This window comes from Pleurodeles waltl, chromosome 2_2 (assembly GCF_031143425.1).
Source record: "Pleurodeles waltl isolate 20211129_DDA chromosome 2_2, aPleWal1.hap1.20221129, whole genome shotgun sequence".
NCBI lineage: Eukaryota > Metazoa > Chordata > Amphibia > Caudata > Salamandridae > Pleurodeles > Pleurodeles waltl.
The window spans coordinates 175,881,036-175,904,150 of NC_090439.1; the positions used below are offsets into that span (position 1 = coordinate 175,881,036).

The 23,115-nt window shown below is 42.0% G+C and overlaps 1 protein-coding gene across 5 annotated transcripts in view; it reads right to left on the bottom strand.

Moving 5' to 3' along the window:
* The window catches only part of PTPN3 (protein tyrosine phosphatase non-receptor type 3), a 1,694,656-nt gene that overhangs the window by 337,513 nt on the left and 1,334,028 nt on the right, over positions 1-23,115 (bottom strand). For all 5 annotated transcript variants that reach the window (XM_069219598.1, XM_069219596.1, XM_069219595.1 and 2 more), the window contains one exon: positions 20,115-20,278. In XM_069219598.1, the coding sequence (XP_069075699.1) occupies positions 20,115-20,278 (164 nt within the window). The remainder of the gene's footprint in view (positions 1-20,114; positions 20,279-23,115) is intronic.

Below are 23,115 nucleotides of genomic sequence, written 5' to 3' on the forward strand. Positions count from 1 at the left end.
CTATCACGGGAGGAGGGGGAGAGGGTGACACAAAACGTGGATGAGTCATAATAAATTACAAGTTAGACAAAAGTATTTAATAGCTAGTGAATCGGAACATAATAGGATCAGGTGAAAACGTGAATGAGGAAGAGACTAACGCCACCAGAAGAATGTAGAGTAAGGGAGAGCATGGAGGAGTTAGATCGTACAAACCTGACCCTTTTAATCGAGATTTTCTGAGGAAACAGCAAGAGAACAGACTTGCAGGACATGGGACTTATGGCTTGTAGGCTGAAGGCAGATAACTAAGAAGTACATGACAGCAATACAGCATATGGCATGCCACATCAGGCAACTGGTCTCAAAGTGAATATATATAGAGTAACCAAAGTTATATATAAAGCTGCGCAGACATGAAGATGTGTCCTGATATAAGCCCCCTAGGATATGTCTTGATGGTGAGAAAAGGCTGTGCTGGCTCTACCCAGCTGTGTTACTAAAGTGTTCTGGAGAAGCATTGATCTGTAAGGCCTGATGGCTGGTACGGGATGGAGAAACTGATTTCAGTAGTGACTCCAGGTTCTTGCGCTATCATCAACTTGTGTATATTGCTGCTATCTGGCAGTGGGGGGCATCGATAGGGACTTTTATAGTTGTTTAATTATAGATTTATAAATGTGCACGTCATACACAACCAGCCCACTGTCAATAGGTTTTTGAGGGAAAGATCCAGAACAACGCATCTGGAACCACACTTGCGTTGTTCACACAAGCGGAACGACGCTTGCCTGAATAATGCAGGCCTTTTTCTCTGCCTTAACCACGCATGTGCTGAACAACGCACAATCGTGGTTAAGGCAGAGAAAAAGGAAGATCCATTGGGAGAGGATGCGTTCAGGTAGGTGGGGCTGGGGCAGGGTTGGAGGTAGTTTTTAGGGGTGGGGGCAGGGGGGGTGAAGGAGTTGGGGTGGTTAGTTTTTTTTGTTTTTTTTTAAGGGGTGGGGTGGGTGGGTCGGTACTTTGATTTTTAGCACGGGCTGTGGGGGGTGGGGTATTTTGTTTTTAGGGAGGGTATGGGGGTTTGGAGTAATTTTGTATTAAGGGCGGGTGGGGAGGGTCGGGTTTTTAGGGGCAGGGTAATCTTGTATTTGGGGGTTAGGGTAATTATGTTTTTCGGGCAGGTGGGGGGGCGGATTTTTAGTGGTGGAAGTCGGGGTAATTTTGTATTTAGGCCTGGTGGGGGGTCAGGTTTTTAGAGGCGGGGGTTGGGGTAATTTTGTATTTAGAGTGGGTGGGGGATGGCTATTAGGGGTGGGGGGTTGGGGTAATTTTGTATTTAGGGCTGGGGCGGGTTTTTAGGGGTGGGAGGTCAGAGTAATTTTGTATTTAGGGCGAGTGGGGGGGTCAGGTTTTTAGGGGCGGGGTGTGGGTGTTGGGGTACTTTTGTATTCAGGACAGGTGGGGTGGTCGGGTTTTTAGGGGCGTGTGGGTGGCTGGGGTAATTTTGTATTTAGGGCGGATGGGGGTGGGTTATTAGGGGTGGGGGGCTGGGGTCATTTTGTATTTAGGGCAGGGGCGGGTTTTTAGGGGTGCGGAGTCGGGGTAATGTATTTAGGCGGGTGGGGGGTTGGGTTTTTAGGGGTGGGGGACTGGTTGGGGTAATTGTGTATTCAGGGCACGTGGGCGGGTCAGGTTTTTCGGGGCAGGGGCGGGAGGGGTTGGGTTGTTTTATTTTTGGGGGTGGGGGTCGGTTTTAGGGCTTAGGGTGGGTGGGGGGTATTGCAGTAGTTTTTAAGGGTGGGGGGTCGGGGTACCTCTGTTGTTAGGGTGGGGGGGTGGCATGCGACAACCACGCATGCCGTTTCCACACAGGCCTTTACTAGGCATGCATTTACAACGAAAAATCTTTGTAAAGGTATGCGTGGTAAAGGCATGTGTGGAAACAAAGCGGTCGTTGTTCGACTTCATTGTTCAGGCATGCGTGGTTGCCGCATGGGTGGTTCCATCATACAACCGGTTTTTGATGTCTGACAGGTAGTAAAATAGTCAGCACAACGGTGTTGATATTAGGAAAGGTCCTATGGACCAAGAGCAACAAAGTCACCAAAAATATGACTTTGGGCCTGATTTATAACTCAACGAACGGGTTATGCCGTCACAACGATGACTGATATCCTGTTTGCCAAAATCAAAATCCCATAGGATAGAATAGGATTGAGGTTTCGGTGGACAGGATATTCGTCACCATTGTGACAGAATAATGTCAGCTGAGTTATAAATCAGGCCCTTAGTCTTACTCTAAAGTCTTTCCTTTTTACCACTCTCAAACTCTGGGTACTTTCCACAGCAACTGACGGTAACAAAGGGAAGAGAATAAAAGCAGCATCCCACAGCGTAGGCCTATACAAAGAAGTTTACAAGAATTTCCAGGCAAAATTAAGCAACACTCAGGGAGGAAGGCTTTAGAGGGAAACGTAAGAAGAGTAAGTATGGGGTAGCTCATGTAATTACCATGCACACATAGCCAGCAGGTACATGGCTACAGAAAGCTATCAATGGCACCTTGGAGGAACGTACCCTGACAATTTCAGGTTGGCCCCATCCACAGTGAAACAATAGGTGACACAACAGTGGCCTTAGCTACATCTCAGCTGGTAACATTAATGACCCCCCTACCCCCAAGCCTATTGCAAGTCCCTGGTTCAGACTGATGCAAGTCCCTGGTTCCGTCCAGATAAAAGTACAAGGTATAAACATTCAGGTGGAAGTCTGAGACCATTTTCACAATGAAATGTGGGTGAGTGCATGTGAAACATCATGAAGGGTTGTGATGTGCATAGGGTCTGAGGCTTGCTTATATACCTGGCCATGGTTCTGGCTACCACGAAGACAGTCTTCCACAAAAGAAGTTCCAAGTCACCGGATGGTATAGGTTTGAAAGGCTTATGTATCAGCGGGGCAAAACCTAATGCAAAATCTCTGGAGGTGGTGTGACATCATAATGTAGGAAAAATGCACTGAGTCCATCAAATGCCTCCTGACAGCTTTGGTATCCATGGAGGACTCCCCTAAGTTGTTCCATTTCCACTACCACTGCAAGGCAGGCGTTGCTTCAGCCAGGTGGCATGCAGTAGTAATGAGAGTGGAGTGATCTTCTTTGTTAAAGCCCAGCAACAGAACAAAGGCCATTTGCTCTTGTACTGTGCTCCAGTGGAGGATTGTAAGGCAGACGCTAGGTATTCTAGGTTCTCCAAGCATAGATCGAGACATTAAACGTTCATATCCTCAGTAAGTCTGTGCTCAAGATAAGTGAGGGAATGGAGGGGTGCAGAACACTTCACCACCAATAGACAAGTGGCCTCTGGTGAGATAGGTGTGGCCTAGCTGCAGAAGATGGAGTATTTCCAAGTACCAAACCTTGTGAGACAGAACAAAGCCAGTCAGATCACTAAATGATCTGAGCTGTTGAAGGAAACTGTTCATTCAAGAAGCAAACTGATCAAATCTGATGTTGAGAAAAGTCGTAAATGAGTCTACGAGAAGTCCAAATGATGTGGTTGAGGACATCAGAGCTGGCGGCAAATGGCAGAACTGGGGAAAGCAGGAGTGTCCTTGATTCTCCTCATTTAGGACAGGGCTGAGTTGTTATCCATGTTGACTGCCCTTACTTTGTATCGCATTACAGACAAGAAAGCCTTTATTGCCAAGATGGCCTTCAGCTCCAACAAAATTAAGTGCAAAGATGTATCATATTTGTCCCACAAGGAACTACTACGTACCACCTATATTTTGAGGAGTCAGAAGACAGGTGGAATTAAGTTCCCTAATGTACCACACATGGAGAGTTATAGGATAGAAAATATTGGTTATCCTCCTTATATAATACTAAACTACAAACTACACGAGTATTGTATCCAACAATTAAGTTACTTGAATAAAATATATATTGGATGAGGAGGCTTGCCCATAGTATTGTGGCATGCTTTATTACAGAAGTTGCCCATTAGGGTGGATTCCATCTCTGAGTGAGGGAGTCCTTAATGAGAATTACTGGACATACCAGAGATCCAGATATTAAATAAAATTAGCTCAATGTAACCTCAAAGGTTATTCCTTTATTGGTGGATACCCAGGATTAGATTAAAAATAGGTAAGGCGGAAGTGTAATGAATAATCTGAATCAATCATCCCGCTTAGTGGCAAGATGTTTCAGGCCACTGGCTGCCCAAAAGGGTCAAGGACTTTTATCAGGGCATGTGGGATCTCTTAAGTTAGAACTATCTACACATTTATACATAGGTAAGAAAGAGCCAATCTAGAAATGGTATTCTACCTCAAGGGGAAGAATACATAAAAATGTAATCAGTAAATTAGGTGCTAAAGGATAAGGAAAATGTTACTTTCCCTGTAAGTATCTGTTTGTAGTGTGTAGTGCTGTAAATCTCAGATGCTCTGCATACTTTTGCCATCTAGTGTTAGGCTCGGAAGTCTGCAAGTTTTTTTTATTCGAAGAAGTCTTTTGAGTCACAATATGAGTCACACTGCCTCCCTTAGTTGGCAATGTGCATGGGCACCGACTCCATGTTAGATTGCTTTTGTTTTCCATCATCAGTTTTGAATGGTATCAGTGGGGCTCTGAGTTCGGCAAGTTATCTCACTTTCCATCCGGTTGTTTTGACTTCGATATCTACAGAAGAAACTACTTGCCTATGTTTCTGGACATCACTTTTTGGACACCTACCTATTATCGATGCCTAACCATCAGGGCCTTGGGCCTTTCTCAAGCCCAAGGCCACTCTCCTTGAAGACATTTCCACAGGAATGTATGCAAAGTTATGAAAAGTATGCCTTTCCACTACTGTCCTCAGTGGCAAGCAATGTTCCCATGGACCGACCACCACAAGGTGTGTAATCTCTGCTTCTCCTTTGACGACACAGTGTGCGAGGCCTGCTCGAAGAAGATCCTTCGGTACTGACCGGAGAGAAGGTGGGTACATCAGTGGATGCAGCAGCAGGCATCTGACAACACACAATATCTTTACGGGCCATCCCGTACCTGACGTCAAGAAGGTGAAGAAGCTAGCCCAGCGGACACTTCCCCCCCACCAACAGTCATACATCTCAGAGGCTGCTTTCTAACCTGACTCTAAGGAGGAGGAACAAGAGCCTCCAATTGCCTCCACGCCCCAGACCTTGGACGAAGACACTGACCAGAACCATGAGTATGGTCAACACAGAAATACTCACCAGGCCTCCCAAATGGCCTTGAGACAAAGCACAGCACTGCCCCAAAGCCATTCTGCTAAACCTCAGCCTTCCCCGCCTCTACTGCCTTTGGTCTCTGCTCGGCACCAGCCTAAAACTTCAGAGCCTCCAACGCTTCCACTCGGGGGCGCCAAGCCAAAGATACTCTATCAGCCTTGAGTCCCCTCAAGGCAAAGAGCCGCTTTGATGCCACCGCCAAATCTAACCTCGAAGCTGGATCCTGTGCCAAAAACACCATTGGATCCAAAGGCTTGGAAGATTCCATGGGTTCCGAAGACACACTCAGCACCTGAAAGGCTTTTCACAGTGGGCTCTGACCATTCAAAGCAACCATTCTTCAGTGTGCACCTGCGAGATTAACCCATACCAGAGATGAGATGCAACCCTGATCCCCATATCAGGATTACAAATTCATTCTTACCCCAGAGGGTTTAGTTATCCTCGTGTTTCGATAATCCATCTACTTGAGGGCAACAGAATTCACACTCTCACACTAGGCACCATCTCTCTCTCCAGCAACCATGTGTCCCTACCTCAACAAAAAAGGCCCTTATTCCTACAAACCACTGCACCCCGCAAACATCATGAAAACTGGCATGAGATGCATTGAAGGCTAAGCCCTACACGAAAATCCTGAGATACTATTGCAGACTACTTTCACTACACCAATAAAGGCAGATTAAAGACTGGCATCATTTTCTCCACTCTAGATACTCCTATTTGGTACAAAGTTTTCCTTTAAATCTTCCAGGTATTAAAGAACTCAAAACTCCCTTGTGGAAGGAAACTCACTATAGCTGCATCAGTATCCCTGAAGGCTAAGACATCCATATCTATCTTTGACAAAGGGAAAATTATGATTCTAGTCTCAGAAGCCAACCTTAAACTCCGCAACTTACAGTTCAAGAAGCTCCTCAACAAGAATTCTAAATTCAGAGAACTGTGAGTATATTGCCCTATCTGAACTAAATGCTCCTCACTCATTCACAACATACTAGCCACTGAAGACAAGGGCACCACTTTAAGCCCACCCAGGTCCCCCATTTCTGCAAAACCAGCTCTTCAAAACTTAATGTATATACCGCCCCTCCCAAACACAACCCCAACTGTTATGTATACGTTCTAACAACAAACACTACCTGTCATCCAACCCAAGGTCCCAACCCCTTCCGCACAACAAGAGCTTTGGGATCAAAAATCAATCTCCTAACAATGTCCTATACTACCTTTCCAACACTCCTTCGATAGACAATACCTGAAAACCCTAAACAGCATCATTACAACAGAAACACTTTGATTATCTGCAAAATGGACATTGAAGACCTGCTTATACTCTTCATTTCAAAGTCACTCGACTCAGTTGCCCTGATAGTCTCTTCAATATCTATCAGTGAAGACATGCAAAAGCCTAATTTTCACTCTCATGGCAAAGGAGCTAACAAACAATTTAATTAATATCCTAAGTATCCCAGATTCCCAATTAAACTGACTGTTGACGGAACATAAATGCATTCTTCATAAGTGCAGATCCGCTGTTAAACACAGAATTAAGATAACAGACATCACAAATACCACATGACCCTGACCTGTCCCTCCAAAAGGAAATGTGCTCAATGAAACATATCAGACCATCCCTGATCCACAGATTAACCAGAAGTTAAGCCACCGAAGTCGAGGGGGGAATAGCTGCAATCCACAAAGACTCTCTCAGCCTCAGAATCATCAACAATAAACAATTTACATAATTTGAATACATCTTGTTTGAAACAGGAAAATGTGAGAAGACGCAATTAAAATTCACTCTACCTACCAGCCACCTGGAAACAACAGATAATTCTCCAAACAGCTTTTTGAACTGTTTAACAAAAATGAGATCAAAACTGAGAACAATAATTACCTATGAGGCTTCAACCTCCACTGGGGCAACTAAAGCAAGACAGACATATCGCTTGTTTCCTCATCAAGTGAGAACCCTTACCTCTTCCAGTTTTGTTAAACTTTGACACACCTGAAAAATGCTAGCGTTAACCTCCAGATCACCAAAAAGTAATCAGTGAAGACTGATTTCATACTCTCTGTAGATCTTTCTGACAATCTTGTTATCTACTGCTCATTACACAACAGTAGAGGCTCTCCACGTAGTCAACATAAAAGACTGGGTTGGGGATCTCAGAAACCTACACTACTCCAATTAAGCCACCAAAGTTCACAACTCATTCTTGGAAACGCAATTTAATTGCCAATAATTATTGCTCGGCCTCTGTATAGTTCTTTTCAGCTGGTAGCAACTGTTTGGAAAATAATGCAACTTGGTAGATGTGCCCTGATGTGCCGTTACATTCCAACAGAATACCCCCTACGGCTACCAAAGAGCTGCCTGCCTCTACAAAGTACGGCAAAGTGGGGTCTGGTTGTTTGACTACCAGGGCTGTGGTAAATTTTTCCTTAAGTAAATTGAATGTGTCATTAGCCTTTTGGGCCCCAGAATAAATGCACCTTTATTCTTAACAGTCTCGTAATTTGGCTTAAAATGTCAGAAAAATGGGTAATAAATAGTCTATAGAGGTTTGAAAAACTCATGATACTCAGTACCTCTGACTGTGGTGGGTGCTGGCCAGTCCAACATCACCTGAACCTTTTTGTGATCCATAGTAATGCCTTTCGGAGATAAAAACTATCCCAGGAATTCAACAGACTGCATATGGAGCATACATTTCCAGTGCATATTCTCGAAGTCATTGCAGGACCTTCCTTACATGTCCAATCTGTTCTGTCATGTTTTGTGAATAAAGGAGGATGTCATTAATGTTTACTACCACGCAAACGTCCAGTAGAATTGCAAAACCTTGTTTATAAAGTACTGTTTGTAAGTTACATAACCCAAATGGCATAACTGTATACTCAAATAACCCAAATTTGTTTCAGAAGGCTGTTTTCCACTCATTGCTTTCTTTTACACAAATAAGATGGTATGTGCCACACAGAGAACTTAGTGTACACAGTGATCTTCCAAACCTGATTGAGCAAGACTGGAATCATAGGCTACGGATATCAGTTCTTAACAGTAACCTTATTTAAAGTCCTATAGTCATTCTCTTTGGTACGAAAAAAGTGACAAAGATGCAAGGGAGGTGGAATGACAGATGAATCCCAGGGCTAACAGCTCATCTAGGTATTCCTTTAGATGTTTTGTCACCGGTTCAGAGAGAGCGTAGACACAACTAAAAGGAAGCACTGTGCACATAATTAAATCAATGCACAATCACATTCCCTATTGGGAGATAATTGTGTGGCCTTTCGTTTGTCAAAAACATCTTGAAAATTCTAATATTTTATAGGAAGCGGATTCATATGCTCTTGTTTTAGTAGTGCACATGTCAAGGAAGATAAAACTTCCTGTGGCTCTTTATAACAAAGGGTTTGACAATAGTGGGAATCGAGGGTGACAAGGCGAAGGGCCCAATCAATGAGGGGATTGTGAAGCTGAAAAGAAGGACCCCCTAATATAGCCCTAAAGGTAGGTGTATCAATGCGTTCAAAGGTGAAGGTCTCTGTTTGCCCATTCTCACATACTACACTTATAGAAGAGTTTTATATGTGATCATCCCGGAAGAGAGCTCTGAGCCTTCCACAGCTCTAACCGGTCCAAGTTTGCGTTTCTTAATACGTGGTATGTGTAAGGAACTAGCCAAACAAGGTCTAAAAAGTTTCCTGTAGCCCCAGAATCTAAGAGTATAGGTAATACCCTCCACTGTTGGGGTTAAAGTACTAGAGCGGCTACTACAGTAAAGTGTTGTGGAACCTTATGTGAAGTGTTTGCCAAATATTGGGGGCTCCGAGATAGGACCTCACCCAACTGGTTAATCCCTGTGTCAGCCGGGCTCTTTAGTTTTCCTGTATCAAATCATACATCAACATTCTTTTGAATTCCTTTAGATTTAACAGTACACTCATGAGCAAAGTGTTGTGCCTTACCACAATACAAATGTAGATTAAATGTAGATTAAACATTTTTCTTCACATTTTTTCTTCAGCAATCAGAGGACCACGTAAGCGCCCTATCTGCTTAGGTTCTGTATTACCCTGATTTTTTGGCTCAATCTCTCTACGCTCTGGATATATTACTAATAGTTTAGATCCCCCTCAAGGATGTTCTTTCTTGCGATTAATTAACCTGTGGTCTAACCGGACAATTAAATCAATCCGATGGGAGATCCACAATGTGTGCTAAATAATCTTTCAAGCCATGTCTAAGTCCTCTATAATAGAAAGAGGTTCTCTTCTGACCACTGAGCTTCTGTGACCAGTCTACAAAAAGTCATACTATAAGTCAGAAGATCCTTATTACAGTGACATAAGTTTAATAACTCATTATCACTAGCCTGAACAAAGGTGTGCTTAACAAAGAGATGCCTCATTGTCTCTTTAAATCTCCCAGAATCATGTAGGACTGGGTCATTATTTTCAATTAACAAGATAGCCCAATTAGCCACTGTGCCTCCAAGATAGGATATGATAACAGCTATCTTAGCTGTGTCGGAAGGAAATTCTCCGGGTTTTACAAGAAATTGTAACTGACGTGGACTCCAGGAATTCATCATATTTATAACTATCCCCAAAGAACCTTTCCGGCAGAGGAACAGGGACTGCAGTGGATACTGTGACATGAACAGAATTCACTGTTCCACTGGGGGACGTACTGGTAGGATTCCTCAACTCGCCAAAGTGTGCGGGGCATAGAACAGGACCCTTACATTCAGGAGTCGCCCCCGCCCCTACATCAGCTAACCAGAGTGAATGGCATTCCCAAGAAAGTCATAACATTCAATGTTCAAATCAAAACTGGAATGCAAGTTTGTGAGCTAAAACCTTCTCCAACAGTCGATAAAACTCATCAAGGAATACTGTACAAAAAACCTTCAGTTCAGGCATAATAAAGTTCAGAGCACTCCCAAGAAAAGACTCCGGAGATTTGGGTCTGAGGGACTCATACAATGTTTGATATCCAAGAATACATTCACACTTTCAAGAAACTATGGATTAGTGTGCACTAACCTGAGGACCAAGTACTTAGGCTTGTCTTAGTTCTTTACCAATGACAAAAGGCTGTGGTGCAAGAAGCCCAGGAGGAGGTGGAATCATAGCCGTGGATGAAGAAACAGGAAGTGTTGCAGGAGTCAGGATCACAGGACGAGCAAGAAGTTTTGGAAGACTAGAGCGCTGGAAGACCTGGGCGACTCAGGAGGTGAGTTCAGGGAAGATGTGTGTGCAGGACTGGACCAAGGCAAAGCCCTGATTCGGGTTCAGATGGGGTAATTATGCTGGACGTAGAGACTGTTCCAGAAAGGCACATATCTCACGTGGAAGAGGGAAGTTTCCTTAGTACCTGGGGGAGAGCATGTACTACACACAACAGATTTAACCCATTGCAGTTGGCAGGTGCAAATGGCAGATGGAAACAATTAACAATGATTAATGGAACCCAAGAGCATTATGGTAAAAGTGAACAGGTCAGTGTGGATACAGCTAATTGCACATGAAACATGTGGTTCATCTGCAGGGGCAAGAAAGAACAACCTTGCAACAATTCAGGAGGTTCAGTGGTTCAAGAGCTCTGCGAGGGTGGCCATGAATTGTATGAGATAAACAGGTGCAACAAGAGAAGGATTACATGAACCCGGTGTGCGAACCCCACAGCACAGAGGGCTCAAGGGGGTTTGTGACAGTGGGGTTCATGACAAATAACTTGGCCAAGGAAGCCTGTTTTCAACTCAGGGGGATCAAGAATTTTATCACGACCCACAACTTAAAATTAGTCATCCAGGGAGTTGTCCTTCTGAAGCTGGTCTATGGCAACTCAAGCAGGAATCATCCAAACCCACCCCTTGCTTCCCTCAATTCTGCCAACAGATTAGCCAAAGGGTTGAGAAGACCCAACCACAGCTCTTCCATTCTTCTCTCTCTCAACTGGCTCCCCATTGATGCTACGGGCATCTTCAAATTGCCCTTCATCACCCACAAAGCACTTCATAGGAACCAAACCAATTACCTCAGCCAGAAACAGTGGATCTCAAGAGGACAACATTCATTTTTATTTACAGTCATTCTGTCTGGAAACTCAAACCATGAAAAAGCGAGTACACTGAAACAATCTTTCTCAGGGTGGGCACCCAGAATGTAGTATACGCCTTTTCTATAACATCAGAACTATGAAAAAATCAATTGAAAATCGTTCTTTTGCAAATATATTTACAGGACATTTGTGCATTTAAAATGTGTATATATGACCAAGGACTGAAGTTTAGAATGCACATATAGCTAGCTGCTGTCCTCCTCTCTACTTCCCCACTTCCCCATCTCTCCCACTGATCGATTTTGTTTGTTTGTAAATCTCTCGTCCTCTGACTTCCTGATGTTGTAACTATCCTCATGTAATTGACTCTGACACCCCAGGTCTTCTTCGCACTACCCACAAATCTTAAATAAATTAAATAAAAATCACACATGCATGATCTGCAGTGTGAGCCAACATATGCCTATCCATTAGAGTTTGCACTTGCCTAAAGCTCAACAACCTTTTCTGCCTTAGAAGCTGCATTTCATATGATCACGAATAGCAAAGAAATCACTCAAACCAGCATCCTATAAGCACAGCACATCCAACCCTCTGCACTATGCCTGTTCCAATCCAACACTGTGTGCTTACGTAGCTCCTAGTTAATATCTTCGTAACTAGCAACTGCTCAAGTTGTACACAATATACTCATACACCAATCACACATGCAGTACCAACAATATATCATGCCACACACAAGGCACACCAACCAGCCAAACTGAGATCACAGTCAGCATAATTTTCAGTTCTTTGCAGCACAATCCATATACTGCAAGTCATACCAAAGCCAGACTTATACTATATAAATAACAATACAATTATTCTCCTTTTCATTGATTTTTAATATTAGTTGAAGAAATTGCTTAAAAGGAGACAAAGTCCATGCCATATTATTTCAACAATGTAAAAAGCACCATATATGAAAAAACGTTGATGGTGTTCTCTCAGCAAGGCACAGGGCCTGATTTATAATTTAGCAGATGTGACTGAATAGTCAAACCTAGATGGGTGTTCAATGCAGCCATTTACAGTTCATGGACATCAATACACTCTAAAAAGGGCAGACAGGGCACCTGTCGTTTTTTGGCACTTTTTTTTTATGTCTCCTAAACTCTAAATCCACCGCCACAGCTTTCAGCATGATCCTTAACAGTCCGCTTTCTCTAGATGAATAATAAGCGGGTCAATTAATTTTTCCCTATTATGTGTTACATTTATTTTCTTGGTCTTATGGTCCTTAGGGCATTCTCCTACAAGCCATAATTCGTTTAACTTTCCTAAATAACTCTTCTCACTTCTGTCTTAGCTAGATCTTTCGTCATCTCTTCAAGCATTGCCATGCAGCTAACAATAGCTGGAAAAACAGTTATGTGTGTAAAAATGGATGTGAAAGTGTCCTTATCGCCTCTATATTTTCAGTGGTTGCACAGGAAGGGATTTTTACACATCAAAACTTTTTTTTAAAGTTAACGCTTATTTACACCCCAAGCCAAACCCAATTAAAGAAGCTTTTCGACTTCCAAAAAAATGTGCTGCTTTAGCGTTACAGGTACACATGGAGGTATATTTTGACATTGCCAAATGCTAAGAAAGACATTTTAAGATTTCCTAAATAGAGTGTCTTTAAAATAATTATGCCCTTAAAACTATTAGTCACAATTACATTTTAATTGGCCCAAGGTGCCCAGTAAACGATTTTCTCAGTACATTTCATATGACCAATTATATTCTTATAGTATTTTACAACAATGGTCGATTCTGCTTTTAAGAAACGTTTCCACACTCTACATTATACACGTTTTGTCTTATAATAGCAGCATCATCATCAGCATAAGAGCATAGTTTCCTTAATCTTTGGGAGGAATATCTCAACATGGTTTCAGACAATCTGTTACAGCTGTTTCGAGTTGAATACATGGGGGAACAAAGACAGTTCAATGTTTCCACATTACTGATTTGTTGGTGGAGGAATACACACTGCCAGCCATACAATAATATGCTTGAGACATTATTTGTGCATGTTTGATTTCTCAAGCGGCTTTACAAGACACACTTTACAAGGAGCTACATTAAGAACTAGTAGCAGCAGGTAAGTACATAAGCCAAGATATTGGGTAAAATGAGTGAAACAGACGATGAATGCATCCAACAGAACATAATTTACACAGTATCCAAAGACTCGGCGGTGTATTTTACTGTTCCAAGGATCTGTTATTAGCATGGCTATGTGGCACGAGGAAAGATTCTTTACTTTAACTAATGAAATAAAGAATGAAGAAGAGCAAGTCCACGGCAGCAGTCACAAGCTCAAAAGGTGACTCAAGCTACTCAAGCTACTGTAACAAAAGGTAAACAAGAACTATGCGGTTTGTTACAAGATAATAATCAGTGAGTAGAACACCCTCAAAAAAATTTGCCATCATTTGTTCTGTTTTATTATTAATTTTCCTTTGGCTCATACATTATTACTGGCGATATGAATCTTGACTTAAGGTTAGAATTTTCAAGTTGGGCCGCGTTTTTGCATCCTAGCAAGCACGGGAATTAATCTCCCTCCAGGACAAGCAGCCCTCCTCAAATAACAAGCAGTTTTTATTTGTATTAGTGAGAGAGGCTCTTATTGGCATGCCCTCATGCCTGTGGCTGGTTGCGCCAAGCAGAAATACATCCGTAAGCCAATTACCAAGTTGATGCAATGTATTTTCATTTCCACAGGCAAAGTCCACGTCTATCTGTGCCATTGGGTCTGTCAGGTGACAGTGCAAATATAATATGTTCCACCAGTCATATGAACTGTGTAAAACATTTGTACACATCCTGCATGCCACCTCAGTGAAGCCCCGGTCGGTCTGCTCCATGCTACTAAGAGAAGACAAACCTTTTTGAATACTTCAATGAAGTTTTCAATGACCAGGCAGGGGCAAATATAAGTCTAACCACGAGTGCCATTCTTTCGATTCCTCAGCTAAAACTCTCATGAGGCAGAGGATAAAGATCCACATACTTACTACTCAACATTAGCTCCTTTCAAACAGTTGGCTTCAGATTTAATGTGATCCTTGACCCAGCACGGTTTGCACTATAATTTGCAATCGATTGTAGCTGAAAGATCTAGCCCAAAGATTGCCTCCACCTCGTTCTTCCAGGAGCCGTTTTCTATATGGTTATGTATTACAACAAAATATATACATACATTACCTCAACTACTTCGAAGTCTATCTGATAAAATATCTGACATATTTTGAATTCTCTCAGAAGAAGAGAGAAAAGCAATTCTTCTCAATAGAAAAGACGACAATAATGAAATACATCATTATAATTTGTCGAGGCTAAGTAGGCTCCAACCTAAATTCTTAATTCAGCTATTTTCTGGAACCTACAAAATTCTTCCAGATACCCATCGGGGTTTGTAGCAGCCTCACAGTGGCAGGTGTGGAGGTAAAAACAACAGAGTGTTGGCTAATGAAGGAGGCATCATTCCTTGCTCTCAGAAAGCAACATGGAAGAGGAGACCCAAGGTTCGTAAGCAACAAAGATGGTGACAATGACGCCTTGCTACCCATGGAGGCTGATGCATTTACCCGAGCCTGAGGATGCCACAGCAAACAGTAGGGGGTGATGTGGAGTTATCTAGTTGTAAAATTGGATGGATAGAGCAGCCACTTACCCTGGGCATATGAAAATTAGACAAGGAAGACTGGTTAATTTACCGAAAATACCAAATGGGAGAGTTTAGACAAACTCTCTGGGCATAGGTTAAGCAACAGAATGACGTTATTTTAACATTCCAGATAAATGCAAGGAAGTCAAAAGGAAATCGGAGTTCATGCATTTATGTTAAGATTAAAAAAACACCACATAATGACAAAAATGAACGTCTTGAGCACAGGACCCAAAGATAACTTTATTAATTCTCGCTCTTCACAGGTAGTCTTATTTTGAGGGAAAACCCCAACGGCCAGTTACACAAAAACTAAGTCAGGAGACTGCAGGGCTAATTGAATACAAACCGGAAAAGATCTATAATAAAAAGAGTTCTGAGAACTTTAAGCTGCAGTGTACAGCAGAATGAATATTTGGTGAAACAGATGACCAACCTGAGTGCTATCCAGTCCTGCCAGAAAAATAAGGTTCAAAGAGTGACGATCCTGCTAACACCTGTCGTTGACCCACTGGGGGGAAAGCACCCCAGTTTCACTGTTAGGGATGTTCTAAACTCCCCTCAACGTGACATCACAAACTGTGACAAAGTAGGTGTTTTGCAGATTTTATTGCTGGATACATGCTAATATATTTTTTTTAAATGTCACGATTTACTTCTCATAAAAAACGTTTATTAACACTGAATTATTATAGTATTGCATTGTATTACCAAATACATCCAACAACACGGGCTAAATATCTCAAATATGAACTAATTTTTACATCAAAGGTTGTAACACTTATAATTATAAGGCAAGGACGAGAAGCAATAAGAAACATTACACCTGTCCAAGCTGGTGTTCACACATTTTGGCTTAAAGTTTATCTTAAGAGCACAATATGATGTATAGGTTTGTGAGAAAGGGTTGAACTGGAGGTGGAAAGCATGGTCTGGATGAGTAGCCTTGGAGCACTATGACTGACCTTGGCTCAAATGTTTATACTGAGTTGGAGGGCTAGGTAGGGGAAGTGGAAATTATGGTGACTGACTAGCCACTGTATCTATTAACCTGCCAGCTATTGCAGGTAGGTTTCTAACGGCTTCCTCGCCCATGCCTCCAAGAAGGGGTAACACTCTTCATGACCCGTGTTTGACACCATTAGGGTGTAGAACCTTGACACAAACCACTACATCCTATACATACAATATTTTATAGTCACCCCATTACTTTTCATACCGTCAGCTATCTGTTACCATGACAGGTAGAGAAAAAAGATTACGGAGCACTTACACTTCAAGAGGACACAGATCTTGCAGATTTCTCTGATCAGTCCCACATGTCAAGTTTCCTTGCTTGAACCCATCACAGTCAAATAAAGTAAAAAATAACTAGGATACAAAAGGATTCAATATTTATTAATGCCTCCCATTAATGGTTTAAGCTTAACCTGGCCCCTTTATGAGCACAACCGGGCTTCAAATCATACACTTGGGTAAGTATTGCCACTTTAACAGCACAACAGATTTCTACTTCGTACTTCATCAAGAGTACAAGTTACACACAATCACTGCTACCATCACGTCCAACATGGCTTGACGCCAAATAGTCGGTAAAGTATTTGTAACGTAAATAGCACATCCATATCCTGTCACCATTCTAGAAATCAACAATCAAAAAGAAATGTATAACTTAAATATACCAAACAGCTATGTACATTACGTTGACTCTAGCAGTAGTAAAGTTTATTTCGTGATAATTTCCATTAAAATATAAATCGTATAATACAAACACAAAGATAAAACAACTTTGATAATTAAATTAAAAAACATTATTAAACACTATAAAATGTAAACATTTTTGTAACAGTCCGTGTAGCCACTGAACAGTATGCAAAATACATTATTTTATACACATATGCAGTGACCATGCCTAGAGAAGAAACTAAAATAGACCAAATACAACCAGCTCCAGAGTGTCAGATTTAGAAATCCTCAATCTATGCCAGAACCACTGCAAACCCAATTTCCGACATAGATGGATAGTCCATTTCCTTCTAGGTAAGCTAAAAACAGGGCCAAAAAAATAAAACAATGTTCTTCTGATTCTGATGTTGTGAGACGAGCAAGGCAACACTCATTTTCCATTTCTTTTGACCATTTAGCAGGTAAGGATTTTAATGACAACAAATACCAAGCCTGAATCGAACATACATATTCTTAGCATTAAGAAGCAATGTTTAAGCCATAAAATGCTCACATTTAGGGATAATTGTACTGAGTAGAAAATGAACTAAACCTCCACTCCTCTGAACTAATTTTTTGTTGGCCATCTTGCCAAAAACATCCCTCAACTATACATCTTGACTGAGCATTAAGTTCTTGACTATCCCATAACACCTCCATGTGTAGCCTCAGAAGCCAAGATTTAACATGGCTAAGGCATGGCATAGAGCAAAATATATTCAAGCCAATCAAATCCTTCAAAGAGTCACAACACTGCATCTAATCCAAATACTCTGCAAAGATGTATTCAAACTTAACAGCACCTCAAGACGAACAATGGAAAATTATGCACCCCAGTAGTACGCAGGAAACACAGTCCTTCACCATATGCACATAATGCTTCACATATATTTACCAGGATCTAGCTGGCCACTGTCCAATATCAACAGGCCACTTTGACATCAGTTTACGATAATCATGGAACTTTAAAGGGTGCCTAGATTCTGAAAGCTCTTTAAGATCATGCATCTAGTAGGACTGTGCTCTTCAATTGCACATGACATCAAAATAATAATAAAGGATTAGTTTAGCTTCAGACGTCCAATCTACCTTTATAACCATGCCTTGTTACAGAAAATATGATAAGCTATTTTGTTAAGACTGGCACAGCCCCAGGCCATTTGAATAACAGAATCATAGGTCCACAGAAGATTAAAAAAGAAGTACAAAAGACCCATTCGAACTCGCCCACTATCAATCTCTTTCCATTCTACCCTATCTGGGCAAAATCTTGAATCACTGAAACCAACTACCAAACCCACAACTTCATGACCTTCAAATAGTGTTCCAGCTCAAGAAAGAAAAGGAATCCACATTTACTAACCTTAGGAAGGAGCTCCTCACCTCACTTAAAGGCTACCAACCTGCAGTGTTCATCCCTGTTCTCGCTGTGACCTAAGACACTGTAGACCATCCAACAAATTGAAAGATTGATCCAGGATATCTGGAAATGGTCAAACCTGGATGAATTATTTTTTATGAGACTGTTGCCATCAATTAAACACTGCATTTAAGGAAATCCGTTCTTACGAGTCTGGTTCCCTTTCCCAGCAATTAAATCTGTATCAAATCCACTTCAAGGTGTGGTTGACGACATACAAATATACCTACAAATGAAAAAGTAATCAGAAAACAAATCTAATATCACCAAGTGCCTGGCCACATCAAGCAGAGCAAAAACTAAAATGCTATCCTTTGGGGCACCAGATTCTACCTCTCTTACATTTGTTTGGCCTTTCTATCTGGAGCCATCACTCCAATAAATTGTCTTTGGACTCTCACTTTAATTCAACCCTCAAATCAATATCATGGTTATAGGTGGCAATGTATATTTTTTTGTGCTCTGAAAAATGTCTTCCCATGAAAACGTCTCACTGGATTGACATGACAAGATTGCTAATCATGGGGTGACTAAATCACTGAAATGTGTAGCACTGAGACAACCCAATGAGCCTTATGGATGAATTACAAAGACTTTAAACTCAGTCTGCCAGGGCTTGCAGTGATGTAACTATGTTAACCCATCCCTTCTATGTTTGTATGAGACATGCAGGCGCTTATTGGGGTAGCAATGCCCCTCAACGATGGAACATCCTTATACGGCACCTTAGAGCAGATCCAGACTACCACCAATACAGAAAACTCCATAAAACAGAGCTATCCATAATGTCATTCTACTGAAGATTTTTCCAATGCGTGATTAAAGAATGTCAGACTAGGGTTCTCTCTGCATCCTGCTGGATTCTCTAGGAGCTATGTTCAATGTTTCCTCTCTAAATATTTCCCTTCTGTATACCAGAGCTCAAACAATAGTTCAGTATGACTCACAACATTTTATAAGACAACTAAATGAAGGAAAAACTAATCTGAGGGAGTCAGTAACACAGGCAGGGGACAAGGAGACACAGAAAAAAGTGAAAGATTTTGTAAATAATTTACAGGTTTAAGTTTAACAACTGGTTGCCTACAGTTCTCAACTGTTATAACCACATAAAATCGTGTTGTTAATATGACTAAGCTAACTGTATTATTTACTTTAAATTTAATTTGAAAAAGCACTGAAATTAATTATATAACAGCAAATGTAAAACTCTAAGGATGGCAAAACATCTTCAGATGTTGTCCACATACAGCAGTGGTTCCCAACCTGTGGACCGGGGAGCCTTCTCAGGGTGTACACGAGAGCCTAGAAAATGAAAAAATATTAACAAATATTGACAAATTAGGTCCCCAGCTTCCAGTAAGGACTCAGGCGGGGGTCCCCGGATTTCCATGATGATTCAGTGGGGGTCCCTGGGTTCCATTAATGTTAAAGCAGGGGCCTACAGAAATCAAAAGGTTGGGAACCACTGGCATAGAGAACAGAATAGCTGCAGTCCATGTTTCTCTGCAAAGAACAGGACCTCACGTTCCCTGACTAAATAAAATGAAATAAGATACATAAAGATATTAAACAACATCAATATATTTTCAGTGCTCCCTTTCGTCTTTCCAGAGTGTATTCTGTGTCAGTGGCAGCAGTTAAATATTCAAGACCCAACACAGTTTACAATGCCAATTTTACTTGACACAGCTTTTTTAACCCATCATTTAAACATGGTGTTGTATTTATAGGTGTTGTACTTTGAAATTGCAAGTAAGGCTGCAGAACTTGAAATAACCCATGGTTTAAAATCCCTTTCATTCAAACTCCAACTTTTCAATAAAAAGTCATCACGATTACTGTACGCCTCTGGTTCTCTCACAGCTGTTTGTGAACTATGCCTTACCTTGGACAGTCTAAGCAAGTTAGAAAAGGAAAAAGGTCATTCGTTTTAGAAAGCTTACCTCAAACTGAATGAGCACGGCTCCGCTTTCTAGACCCTTTGTAAGTTGTTCCATTGCTTGCTCTAATGTGTCCCCGTAATCGGGACATGTAGGAATAATAGAGCTGGGGAAAAGTTGCATGTCTGCTTCATCCTCCGACTTCGAATCAACTAATGATTTGGTAACTGAAAGAGAGAAGGATTTACACATATAGAAGCAGTTGCTGGCAAAGGAATGCTGCAAACATCACTCTTTTCTTGCTCATGCTGTATGATGAATGTATGCATCCTGTATCATCAAATATTCCCATCCTGTGTGTGCGTGTGTGTGGTTGTATAAATATATACATATATAAATACACAGTGAGAGAGAACGTTACCTGCACTACTGACTACGTCTCACGTAAAAACAGCCCTTGTTTTCAATGTTGCTTTCAAACAACAACACGTTTTTGACAAAGAAAGCAAATTACATTTTAGCAAAGGCCTGTTTCTATTAAAGATAATATCCTGTGATCTCATCATATAGGTATTTCTGTTGTGCTTCTACACTGACTCCATCACGTTCAGGCTGACACGTGTCTAACGAGCAAGAACACAGTACGCTTTGACTTACGGATCAAATCACGTGTGTTCACATGGTCTCGGCGGCCTGCCAAAGACGTAAGTTTTACTGTCTTAGTCAAGAGTCACTCTTGTAGACAGCCTCCCCAACAAGGAGACAACAACATAAAAGTGGATATTTTTTGTGAAGACTAGATTTTTTTCTTTCACACTAATAAGGCGGAGTAGCTTTCACTAACCTGTTCACATACCGTATCGAAGTCCTTGTGGGTTAAGAAAGCGTACACCTCTGTTAAGAACATCTGCATCTATGATAACAGCCACTCCCCAAAAGCTAACTTAGGTTTAAACCTGTTTAATGGTATATAGTGGAGTACCACCCACATTCAAAGGCCGGTGGACTTGACAAACATGTTCGTGTGCATTCAATAAAAAAAAGATCATACAAGGCCTCTCAAACCTCCCCAAACCACTCTCCATCATTCACAGTGTTCAATGGTTTCATGTCCCAGTTAAAAGTAGCCTACCAACGAATGTCGTATATGCCCCATGTACCTACTGCCGCTCGGAGGGAATAATGAGCAGGAATATGCAGTGGTGTCTATGGCGGTGCGGCGAAGCACCCTTAGATATCTGGGGCACGTGAGTTCTCTAGATTCTTCAGAAAGTTGGTGCATGGCCCCCATGTTTTCTCAAAGGAAGCCGCTTTTGCTTCAAGTGTTGCTGAGATCTTTTCCATCCACAGTAGATTCCAAACACAGTGCAGCCATGCCCCATAGTCCAGAAATGTGTTTCTGCCCTACAGCACTAGTATGGCCTGTCTAATCGCAGATAGGGCCAAGGCCATCGTTCTCCCTTGGAGAGAGCACAGCGGAATGTAAAGGCATTGGGTAGTCCAAGTAGAATATAGGCAGGAAATAGGGGATATCTTTTGTGGAATATTGTGTTGATGCAGTTGAGTACAGCTGACCAATATGGCCGTAGCTTTGGGCAGTTCCATAAGCGATGCATGCAGTGCTTAATTTATGCTTGTTGTTTCCGGTGCTGAGCACCGGCACTCATTTTTGCGGGCCGGGGCTTATTCTTCTGCCTCAAGCATTTGCTGCGAGCAAAAGACACATATGGGAAAGACGGAAGAAGGAAAAACTAAAAAGCACCATAAAGGGAGAAAGTAGAAAGTTGCAGGATGAGCTGAAGGGGCAGGGGTGGTCGTAAATGGATTTAAGAGGCCCGAGATGGCTTCAGGATTACGCTGCCTCAGTATTCAGTGCTGGCAGATTTAATTACAGCAGCCTCGTGTTTAAGAGAAGGGCTTTGAGCACCGGCACCTCTTTATTTACAAATTAAGCACTGGATGCATGCGGGCGCCAGTCAAGCCACATCCTCTCCAGCAACCCGGGGTCTTATTCATGTACCAAATGTGGACCAGGGCAGTAGTGTAATACCAGTAGTATGTCACTCTGATCATGCCTTCCCTTCCCGTGGCACTGGCTGCCATCACATATGTGCAGTGGGATATGTCCCCCCTCCATATTTGTAAATATGCGTTCTAACACATTGTCTCATCTCTTAATGGTGGCCATTCGTTGCTGTAGGTCGTCTTAGGAGTTCTTTGTATCGGTCAAGACCTAAAGCTTATTTTCAGATTTAGGGAGTAGCCATTTCTCAAAAGTGGTCAGTGGGTGGGCAGCAGAGCCTCTCATCTCGGGCTGTGTGATCCAATGGCGTAATTGCATGTAGTACATGTACTCCCTCCCTGGTAGACCATAGTCTCTGTGTAATTGTTCCAAGGGCTGTAAACCATTTTGGTCATAAAAATACCCTTAACAGAGCAAATCGCTAGTTGCCAGTTCAGGAAGTCGTTGAAAGTCCATGAAGTCACTGCCATCCCTGGCTGGGGGGAACTCGGGGTTGCCTAATAAAGGGTCACTGGGAAGTCAGGCCCAGTGGGAGAGCAGTGCTGTTTCAGGTCATCATGGTGGCCTGCATTACCAGAGACCTATATGCTCCCCATGGTTGTGTCTCTTGAGGCAGCCAGGGAATCTTCCATAGGTGGATGCTGGCAACTGATTGTTCCATAAAGCATCAGTTCTTCTCAGAGGTCATGCGGTGTCACTCTACCAGGTGGCACAGTTGGGTGGCAATAAAGTAGTTTTTGAGGCAGGGAATTCCCAATCCTCTCTCTGATGTGGGGGGCATTATGTTGTGGCTTTGGCATTCAGGCTTTCTTCCCTTTCCAAATAAACCTCTCCAGCAATTGTTGCGCCACGGGGTATGCCGCTGGGTAGTGGGGAACATTTGCATGATTTTTTATATTTTCAGTAGTAGGATTATTTTAAGTTCCGCTATACGGACTATGTGTGAAAGTCCACCCGTCTATCAGTTCTGCAAATTATTGCAGGCTCTGTGAAGGAGGTCAGAGTATTTCTAGACTGCTATATGGTCAACCGTTGAGTAGA